This window comes from Mastacembelus armatus, chromosome 6 (genome assembly GCF_900324485.2).
Source record: "Mastacembelus armatus chromosome 6, fMasArm1.2, whole genome shotgun sequence".
Taxonomy (NCBI): domain Eukaryota; kingdom Metazoa; phylum Chordata; class Actinopteri; order Synbranchiformes; family Mastacembelidae; genus Mastacembelus; species Mastacembelus armatus.
The window spans coordinates 2,466,809-2,477,882 of NC_046638.1; the positions used below are offsets into that span (position 1 = coordinate 2,466,809).

At 44.8% G+C, this 11,074-nt stretch overlaps 1 protein-coding gene across 1 annotated transcript; it reads right to left on the reverse strand.

The window, feature by feature from the left end:
• Positions 1-305: 305 nt before the first annotated feature.
• Positions 306-9,875, reverse strand: cav1 (caveolin 1). Its single transcript, XM_026311956.2, has 3 exons — positions 9,590-9,875; positions 8,615-8,782; positions 306-1,957 (listed from the first exon to the last, which is right to left on the reverse strand). The coding sequence occupies exons 1-3, from the start codon at positions 9,623-9,625 to the stop codon at positions 1,616-1,618; spliced, it is 546 nt and encodes a 181-aa protein (XP_026167741.1). The 5' UTR covers positions 9,626-9,875; the 3' UTR covers positions 306-1,615.
• Positions 9,876-11,074: the final 1,199 nt, after the last annotated feature.

Genomic DNA, 11,074 nt, shown 5'->3' on the forward strand with positions numbered 1-11,074 from the left:
AAATATCACCTTTAGAGCATTAAACAGGTGCTAAGATATTACTATCCCTGTGAGATGACAGCAGGTAGACTGAAGGTGACAGAGTCAAAGCGAGCTTAGTGTCCCTATAAAACATCATCAGCCCCTTCTAATAACGCCACCCATACGTCCCGGGTGATCAGTTGGATGCTTGTCAGCATCGTGTCCACAGTAAAGAAAGGGGGTCGCAGACCAAACTCAAAGAAAACCAAATATTAAGGAGACAAAAACAGGGAAGGGTGCAGAATTATGATGAGATAACAAATAAAAATGCATCCAAACACATGCCTACTCACATTATCTTTATTCCAATGCATTAACCTGGGTAAGTACCACAATGCGCAAAGCAAATCTCCACACAAGCTTGTAAATGCACGTCCTAAGTGCAAACTGTGCAAAAGCAACTGTTAGTAATCTACTACCTTTTCAAATGAGATTTTCATTAGAGCTATTCACTTTTCCATAGATTCCAATACTTTTCCATGGATTAGTGCACTGGAATGAGGCCATAGCTTGTAAAGTCTTGTATTCTGCATAAACACCCATACAGTACATACAGGAGAGCAAAACAATGGTACTAAGAGTAACCTCAAATTCTTCATATTCATAGTGTAGAAAAAAACAAAACAAATCTATTCACTGTGGAACTACTGTGAGCTTCAATGGAAAATAAAAAGCTTAAATTGGAAAACAAAAACTTTAGTTTTTGTCCAATTCAAACGTCCTCTGTCACACACTCGTGTAATAATGAAGCAGATGAAACCTGCACTGAAATGCTTTGTTACAGGTGGAGGTGAAGTGAGAAGCTGTCGCAGAGACAAGTGAGCTGAGATCATTTCTGTGTCTTCAGGGCGTGGCAGTGGTGGACGGCGAGTTGCTGGCAAGGCGACGCAGGTGCATGCAGGATCGAGGGCAGGTTCAGTGTGTCAGACTGCTGAAAAGCGAAGGGGGAGGGGGCTGGGAGGTGGGTTTTGGTGGAATGGAGGTCATGTGGGGCGTTGCTTTGCTGGTTTGGCCTGTGGGGTTGTTTTGATTTTGCTGCGTCAGATAGAATTGGGTAGCGCTCTCTCTTTCTCTCTGCTTTGACCTTCCCAACCCCAGCATCCCACCATCCCGCCCTGCCCAGAGGCCCCAAATACAAACAAGCACAAGAGAAGACAGTGATACATCTTTACATCCCCTCTTCACCTGAATCAAAGTGGTGCGCTCTCCACAGAAACAGGAAGAAGGGAAGGACTTTACATCATGTGGTGAAACTATCAGAAAACAGATATGAAAGCTCGGTCACCTGCTCGACAAAGTTAACAGTGAGGAATAAAAAAAAACTAGAGAACACAAACAAAACAAAAACCCCAGAGAATGACCCTTTGTTTCCCTGTGCCCACCCATTTGAATAGGCCAACACTGGAGAGAAAAAACACAGCTGGCGGAAAAAGGCGTGGCCAGGCGCCATGTGACCACGCCCCCTGGCCTCCAAACATCCTCGCGTTTTCTATAGGTCTTTTTTTCTGTTGTGACTTTTCTCTCAATCTGTGTTGATTCAGCCCTCCCATCCTCCCTCCCCTGCTCCCGTTAATCCTCCTCCTTAGTTTGGATACTACACCTCCTTGGTCGTGCGGACTCGGATGCTGCTGAGGCACTTGCCCATGGCCTCGAACAGTGGGTCGCAGAAGGTGTGCACGCAGATGGAGTAGACGCGACTGACACAGTGGATCTCGATCAGGTAGCTCTTGACGCACGGCACCACGGCCCAGATGTGCAGGAAAGACAGGATGGCGAAGAAGATTCCCCAGATGAGTGCCAGGGGGATGCCGACCAGCGCCGTCAGCAGGCGGTAGCACCAGTACTTGGTGACGGTGAAGGTGGTGAAGCTGGCTTTCCACACACCGTCAAAGCTGTAGGTCCCTGCAGGCTCGGCGATCACATCCTCAAAGTCCACCTGAAGAGGCAGAAAGAGACGGAGTGAGAACATGTTGGCAAACACACACTCATATAATATGACACAGTAGTTTGTCCTTGTTAAATGTCAGGTCACATTTTTCAGTCAAGTGAATGACAGTGATTGTAATTAGAGCAATTCAGAGCACATTAAATATGTTTTTGTCTAACGTCAAATTTGATTGTTGTTTCATCAGAACGGATAGTAAAGGAAGTGATTATGATTAAGTTGGTAATTAAAAATAAAGGTCAAAAAAGACCAGACAGACCTGACAGAAAGGATTCATGGTTGAAAAACTTATTCGTTTTCAATGGATTTAAGAAGAAGCCAGAAATCTCAAAATTTGGGTGAACTGGTCCTTTTAGAAAAACACAAGCGACACACCCCAGGATCACATTAAACTCATTATTCCGACTTGCCAAATTGCTCTTCGTCATCATCATCATCACCATCATCATTAAGTATTTCACAATAGCCCAATATGGTGCAAATGAAACGTCACACAAACCGGAGCCAGTGATAAATCAGCTGCTTTACTCCCTGTGACTGTCAGTGAGCTGGAGGGTGGGATTGCTCACTAGATTTACATCTGCGCTCGCAGTGACTGGTACACAGTCTAACCACCAGCATCTGCCACGCTCACCGCTGCTGCACACTTTCTCTGGCACGTGTGGAGCATCTTGAAAACATCTATCTCAGACAGACAGATGATTGTTCAGAATATGCCAGTGATGGTCGTGGAGGCTAAATTTGGACCAAACTGGACAAACGGTCAAATTTCCAGCTGTTTTTAGCTCAGATGGTCCAGATGTTGCAAATAAAATACTGTTAGGGTTTTTTTTGGCTACTTGGTGGTTTAAGAACAACGTCAATGTTGTCTAAATAAATGTCGGACTAAATCCACGTCCTAGAAGTTTTTAGATTTGCTGCTCTAAACACTCAGTGTGTGGTACGTCTTTGTTAGGCCTGTGGTGCACAGGAAGTGATGTTTTTTCACATTTTTGGTTTGTGGAAAACAAAGTTAGTGTGAGCAGTGATGGATAAACAGCAGAAAGAATGAGCCCTCCCAGTACCGCCCACAGCGTTCGACTGGCACCAGTGATCTGAGCGACCCCTCCTCCACCGCCCATTAAGGTGAACCAGGACATTACGCTCCTCAGTGTAAACACGTCTCTCAGGCATTTAATGGGACCATCTCTGCAAGTGGCCGTGACCTGCCCGGTGCTGTTTAAAGAACGGAGGGAGAAGTGACAAGTCAAACACTGTAAACACAATGTAGACTGTCCCTCTGTCGTCCTCTCCACAGGAGTCAATATTTATTTTACAGTTACTTGGAGACTGCGTCTCATGTAACAGAGCGGCTGCCTGCTGAAGGCTAATGTCTGTAATATCAATAAGTCACGTAGATATTATCCAGTCACTCTGACACTGAAATGGAAAAGTGAAGTGGTTCATTCCTAAGCGAGACACTGTTTGGAGGCCATCATGCTCACTTTCATACACTGGCTTCTGGAAGGAAAATCTGCTTTTTTAGATTTCTGACAAAGAACTTGATCTGTTGAGCGACAGGGTTTGGTTAAGGAGAAGATGGATACCGATCTCTAATCTCTAAATAAATTAATCTCTCTCTCTCTCTATCTATCTATATATATATATATATCCATCCATCCATCTTCTATACCCGCTTTTTCCTGGCTCAGGGTCACGGGGATCTGCTGGAGCCTATCCCAGCTCTCTCTCGGGTGGAAGGCAGGGGTACACCCTGGACAGGTCACCAGTCTGTCGCAGGGCCACATATAGACACACAAAGACAGACAACCTCACACACTCACACTCACTCCTACGGGCAATTTTAGAGTCACCAATCAACCTAACATGCATGTTTTTTGGACTGTGGGAGGAAACCGGAGTACCCGGAGTAAACCTATATATATATATATATATGCTATTTACACAGGGGGGAATGGAGGGAGAACTGATCAGAGAAATTAGCTGAATTAAGGAATAAAACATTCTAACAGTCTAACAGCAGGTTGTTTGCAGTGGTGGAAAAGAAATCTTCAAATGAATTTATGTTCTGTGTTTGAGTCTGACGTCTAAACACAGTTTAGGAGGAAGCTCTAGTAATTATGGAGACATCCATTAGTGTGAGACAACCAGCACAGCCACAGGTTACTTGCTTGTCCTCGGGTTTACTGAGGCTCGGTCCGTTCGTCTGTGGGCTGGTCCGACTGCAGGAGAGCGCAGACGTCCGCAGGGAGGATGTCTTTGTTTCTCCTCTGCTGGGCAGTAAAACAATCTCTACCTCGTGGTTCTCCTCAGGGAGAGAGAGGGTCTCGATGAGTCTGGAAATCTCTTAACTTTCTCTAAACCTGTCTGGGACTCTGTACATTTCTGTTCTCTTCAGGGTGTTCAGTTCCCAGAGTTCATTCTCAAGTCTGCTTCAAGTCCCAGGTGTGTCTGTCTGTGTAATGTGTTTTTGTGTCTTGCCGCACTTGGTGGGAAAATCCATCAGGTTCATTGTGCATAACACGATGTGATTGGTCCAGGAAGTGCTGCATATTTGGCTCAGCCTCTGGACTGTGATGGGCTGTCTCACTAATCTCTGTGAATCAAGACATCACCCTATACTTTAAGTGTTGCCGGTTTGAGGACTGTTTCCTAAGATGGGGACGTAATTTCTTTTTCCACCCAGCAAAGTTTAAACACATGACAAACTTAGTAACTAATCAGAGTCAATAGTTCATCGACAACATAAATGAGAATCAGTAAAACTTCCCATAGTTATATGGGGCAATGACGCTCTGTAGGTCTGGTCGCACATGTTACATGTTTCTCAACCAAAGCACAAATAGAACAAGAACAGGACAAATTTATATTTGATCCAAACATCCAAATTGGTTTTATAATAATTAAAAACTCCCACTACTGGGACTGTAAGCTGGAACAGCAGGGGCAGGAAAGGAGCTACCTAAGTCTTACCCCAAGTCTGACCCTAACCCTAACCTAACAGTGACACTGAAACTAAGTCCAAACCCTCAAACAGGGGTCTGAAAGTAAGAACTGGCTAAAATGTCCTCACTCCAATAGAATCATGCTCAAAATGGTCCTCACAGAGATAGCAGTACAAGTACACACACACACACATTTATATACAAAATTCCCAAAGGCTCATATTTTAAATTCCATGACATGTAGTGAGTGAAGACTTTAAAAGACAATTTCATGCTCCTATTCATTATGTAAGACTAAATGTCATGTTTTTCCGACCCTGGGCACAGAGCTCCTCCAACCTCCCAGTGGAGTTACTGGTTTTTTTTTTTTGCCTTGGAACAGCAGTTTGTGAGTCCAATTCTTTACTCCGAGCAGCAACATAAAGCATCTCTCACAGCACCGACTGGCGGGGCTCACTACAGCCTTATAATACAACTCTGACTGCAGCCACAAAACCAGAGAGGCGTCCATTTAATTTTTCCACAGCTTCAAATTTGAAAGTGGAGCCACTCTGCGCCAGTTTCCAGGACTTTGATTGAGAGTAAATGAGAGACTTCTGCAGAGCGGCACAAACACACTGCAGGGTGGTGAAGAGTTTTTACCTTCACAAAGGGAAGATGTTTGCTGCTGTTGTCTAACCAGCTCTCCGCTCTAATATCTGCTCTATTGAAACAAGCAAACAACTTCAGCTCCAACATTGTCAGATGTGGTTTTGTTTTCTGCTGCTTTGAAGGAGGTTTTTCTTTTGTTTAACTGCTCCGATGTTCGTTCTAGCAGCATAAATCAAATACACTTCTCTTGAACTACATGCAAAAGCACATAAAGGTCACTATTGAAGCGCACTATGTGTGTGCTGATCAAACAGGAGCATGCCTCGATTAAAAGGCGTCTAAAGCATAAATATGAGGCTTTTATGACATTTCTTCTTCCTCTGATTTAAAACAATGGAGTCTCAGGGTCAGCATGTGACCAGTCATCAAGGCAACTGGATTAATAAACTGTAAATAAGCTGATGTTCTATTTCCAGAGCTGTGTCTTCAGGCTGTGAGCCTTGCTCGAACAGATAAAGTGAGGAGGAGGAGATCACAGTGTGTGTGTGTGTGTGTGTGTGTGTTCGTCTGACGGAAGAATGGAAACGTTTGGTTTGGTTCAGGATCATGATGATTGACAGCAGCGACATTTGATTCAGAAATCATCTATTAGGAGTTTTTCTGTTACTCAAACAAGTAAACTTTGCAAACAAGTAAAAGTATTTTCCTGATACCACAACATATCACACAAAAAAACCCTTTGGAAATTTAAGTAAGAACAACTTGCCAGATATTTAATCATTTTGAATCACAAATCTTTAATAAATAACACTCTCAAAGTGTTTTTGTGTGAATCACTCTCACATGGGGCTGCACACACAAAAAATCAGTAGCGGTTGTTAAATTGATGTGACATTTGAATGGAAACAAACAGGAGCCAGTTGTTCAAATCCTCAACACCTGAGGTACGAGATTATAAGTCTACGGTCAGACAGACGTTCACAATGAGCCACTCAAGTAAAAATCAGCCAATCACAGGCTTCGTAGCTCCGGAGGGAGCCGTTCATTTCTTTTGGCTTGACCTTCAGAGATTTGAATCTGTTGTTGCAGCTCAAGCTTCTCACAACTCCCTCTCAAACATTTTCTCCAGTGGGGGCCTTTTCACTCCACTGGCCCCTCCTCTCGGCTATATAAAGTTCTCCAAAGGAAAAAACTCTCTGTGCTCGGCAAACTCCACATGCATGTCAGCAGTGGAGCTTGTTTGATGTGGCCAGGTGATAGAGGCCGGCTGCAGCCGCTACAGGAAAACTGCTTCTATGTGTGTGTGTGTGTGTGTGCAGTCACTCTATATTCAGCAAGTCTGAGTGCACACTACACGCATTTACGTGCAAACACTGTGTGTGGGTTGTGTGTGGTCACGGTGCATTGCATTGAGAGGTTTGCTGTAAGGGATTCCCTGCCTTTTCATTGGGGCACACCAACGCACGCTTCCACTTGGCAGGACTGTTTGATTAACCTCAAAGCACCTCACGCCCGTGTGCTCTGTGCAGCTCGCAGTAAAGACTCAGCACGAAATAAAGCTCTCTATGTGCCAGACGTTCCCCAGAACACTGCCAGACTGTAGAAGTATAAAGTAGCATGACACTAAAATACTCTAAGTAAACGTTCCTCAGCACTGTCAAACACCACAGCATTAATGTTTTTAGGCTTTTTGCAGTTGTTAGCAACTGCTTTAGTTTTTAGAGTGTATGTGATTTCAGCTCATTTTAACCCTCTGTCTGTGGAGCTGATTAGAGAGGGGTGGGACAGTCGTAAAGCTCCGTGCTATTCTGAGACTGGAAGGAGAGTCTGACTCACTGTCACAGTGGAGGAGGACTGGGAGGGAGACAAAGCAGCGTGCAGGAGGAAGTGGAGACAAAACCAGAAGCTTCAATAAAAGCTCAATTTCTTATAGAACGCCCCAGAATCTGTTTCATTCTCAAACCACATAGTTTATTAAAACTCTGCTTCATGAACCTGTTCGCACTGGTCAAAGGCAAGTTTCCTTTTCTAAATGCTGCAATAAACCAAACGCACATTTGTTCTCCAACATTTATTTTTTAAAGGCCATTTCAATGAAGCTTCACTGACCTGAAATTAAATCTGGTGGCAGTCAAACCAATTTGAAGCACAACATCTACAGTGACTCTACCCAGACTTTACCCAGGAGGGTATTTCAAATCCATAAACCCTGTGATGTCAGTTAGTTATCGTTTAGCAGCTGACAGCAGGCAATAAAAGGAACACATGGTTCCCTGCTCCTCTCACGTAACTACAGGTATGCTGGGAGTCAGGAGGGAGGAAAAAAGGGAGGAGAAATGGGGAGTGGCGTGGGATATCCCCACCGACTAACCCGCTACTTGGGTGTTTCCCTGTTTTAACAATGCAGGGTTCAGCTGACCCCTTCTGCTGCACACAACCAGCTGTGTGATCCCACTCTGATGCATGAACCTGCCCCAGCTGGAGAGGAGAGCGGCTCTGACAGCCGCTGCTCCCCGCTACCACGCAGACGCGTCAGGTGGCTTCCAAACTCTCGCCCCCCCCCCTGCTAACGCCTTTTAACAAAACAAACACTCCGTATTTACGCGGTCTAGTTGCTCTCTCATGGAAAATATTCCACTTGCCCAGTAGAAAGGCGTGTTCAACAAGGACTGTGGGAAACGTGTGTTCCAACAACAGGAAATTCGCAGTGTTTCCCTTTGGTGATCTGATGTTCAGACAGATGTACACGTCTTTAATGGAGTGCGGTCTGTTTGCCAATGTGTCGCCTGAGCTTCAGTTCCTCTGCAAAGCCTCTTCCTAATAGGGGAAAGTCACTGAGGGGTTACACATCTGGTACCTCCGCGCGCAACCGTGCGCAAAGAAAAACCGCTTGCGCCTCTCTGACGCGCACAGACGCACATTGCACTGACCTGCCAGCAGTTTGACACAGTTTATTTCAGATTACTGTGATTATCCACCAAGCAAAAATAACGCATAAACTCTAGAGCAGAGATTCTGGTGAATTTATGGTTTCATTTGGCACGAAAATACAGGAAAAGCTCCACATTTAACCCAAAACCTCAAGCCCCGAAGTTTAACAGGTTTGACTCACCTTGACAACGTCGTCATTTATGTGCTTTGGATCACGGTTGACCAAGTCGATCTCTTTGGTGTGGATGTCCTCCATTGTCTTCTCGTTCAGGCTGTCGTTGTCCATGTCTTTGTTGTTGGGTTTGTATATGTTCCCTTGTTTTCGGATGAAAGGCGAATGCAGAAACTCCTGTGAGGATCCAGAGGAGGCAGAAAAAGAAGAGTGAAGTGAGGAGGAGGGATAGTGCGCCCTGCGCTGAGAGGGAGAGAGACTGGAGCTACGACTCACCAGACTGCCCTACAAACAGGGATGGGTTTACATTGATAGAAAGTAAAGCACCACACCCCTCGATCCAGCCGCAAGGGGTCCTCACCACCCAGACAGAAATCTCATAGTCTGACCTGACATAGAGTGGATTCAACATGTACCTGTGAGCATGGAAACGTTTTGAAATGCGTAAAAGCGCATATACTAAATATATGCAGAGACTCGTTCATATATAATGTAAAACATGTTGAACTGCTTTAAAAAAGGTTGTGCGTAAAGACCCCTGTGGATCCCACAGTCCAAATTTCTCCTTCCTGGATCTATTAGGCACATTGACATTTCTTCCTCAGTCCACAGCTTCGTTTGTTATGGTGTTAACGCACGAACATCATGGATTTTATCTTAGACAAAGTTCGTGGGCTTATTCTCATTTGCATTTAAACGCACGAAGATGTAAAAAAAAAAATGCTGTGATGTTAACTATACACTCTGACATCCCGGTGCTAATGCAAACTGAATGCTCTCTGACGCTCACTTGATGTGAGAGACGTTCCTGAGTAGGAGTCAGTAAAAAAATGGTTTGAAACATCAGCAAAAACATCAACAGCTCCTTCATGACTGCAAATTATGATCCAACATCATCAGCTCCTGTTTAGAGATCGAATGTGTGCCAGCTAATAAACCCTCAAACATAATAGTCGCAGCAGCTGTAAAGGAGCCGTACTCTACCTCTTCTGGTTCGCCGTCCTTCAGTCCTCCTGTCATGCTGTCCTGAAGTTTGAACAGATTTCCGCGGTAACACAGAGGAGACAATGTAGGAAGCCAAGTGGGAGGCGTGGAGGCAAACTGAGCGGACTGGGGCTCTTCTTAGGAACCTCTACTCATCTAATTCCTGCCCTTTTCGCGGAACGTGACTGGAATTGAAAGCCAGAGCAGTGAGGGAAACCTGCGCTGGTTCATCGGATCCTGCAGAGCGCGTCTTTGGAGTCACCTGAACAGAAGCGGGAGAGCCACCGTATAACCTGCCCGGATGGAAGAGAGACTGAAGTGATGTCAGACCAGGGAGTGTTGTAACTTGAGTGGAATGACTTTATTTGGGGATCAAGGCAGAATATAATAACCTTTTTGTGCAGTGTAATATGGGCGTTAATGGGGAATGACAAGGTGTGGATAGTTGCCATACCTTAGCCTGAGGGAGCCCACTGCACAGGGTTATAATGGATGAGCTAGAAAATATCCCAAATATAAAACAGACAGGAATAAATGAACCAAAAGAGGAGACATTTCCTATCAGGCTTCATTTAGCTACTGGTTCTTTAATAAGCCAATATGAAGCTAAACCTGTACAGCTGTCATCTTCAGCCTCGCACAGTTAGGAGGCCATGCAAGTCACTCTGGTGTGTTTACATTCTTGGATCAACTCACCTGGTGACAGCAGCTGGCACACTCAGCTGTTTTCAAGCCAGTGGCTGTGATAGGAGCAACTGCTGGGTGTTTCTGAAGGGAGTGACTCTGACATAGAGCAGCACTTATCCAATGACATTCTGTTTTCCTGGCCTTTACACTATGAACCTATTTCATTTGCTTTTTGATGTAATGCATTGGACTATCATGACCTGAGGTTTGAGGCTCAGACCTTCCTCAATGCTTCACTTTACCTTTGTTATAATTTAAGCACATGTCATTTTAGGAATAGCTCTAATCACAGGTTAAACTAATCTGCCTAAATGCTTCGTAGCATAGATTCAACAAGGTGCTGGAAACCTTCCTCAGAGGTTTTGGTCGATATTGACAAGACAGCATCACCAGCTGCAGCAGATTTGTCAGCTGCACATCCAAGATATGAATCTCCTGTTCCACCACATCCCTAAGACGTTCTACTGGATTGAGATCTAGAGACTGTGGAGGCCATTTGAGAACAGTGAAGTCATTGTCACATGACGTGTTATTCTGGTGGAAGTAGCCATTAGAAGATGGGTACACTGTGGTCATAAGGGGAAGGACATGGTCAGCAGTAATACTCAGATGCTCAGTTGGTACTAAGGTGACCAAAGAGTGCCAAGAACCATCACACCACCACCAGCCTGAGCTGCAGGATGGATCCATGCTTCCATGTTGTTTATGCCAAATCCTGACCTCACCGTCTGAATGTTGCAGCAGATATGGAGACTCAGCAGACCAGAAAACATTTGCTATTGTTCAGTTTTAGTGAGC

Coding starts and splice junctions, on each gene's coding strand:
- cav1 (XM_026311956.2), bottom strand. CDS start 9,625: ATGACAGGAGGACTGAAGGACGGCGAACCAGAAGAG. Junction 8,783..9,589: donor AGGACGGCGAACCAGAAGAG/GTAGAGTACGGC, acceptor GGATCCTCACAG/GAGTTTCTGCATTCGCCTTT. Junction 1,958..8,614: donor TAAATGACGACGTTGTCAAG/GTGAGTCAAACC, acceptor CTGCCTCTTCAG/GTGGACTTTGAGGATGTGAT.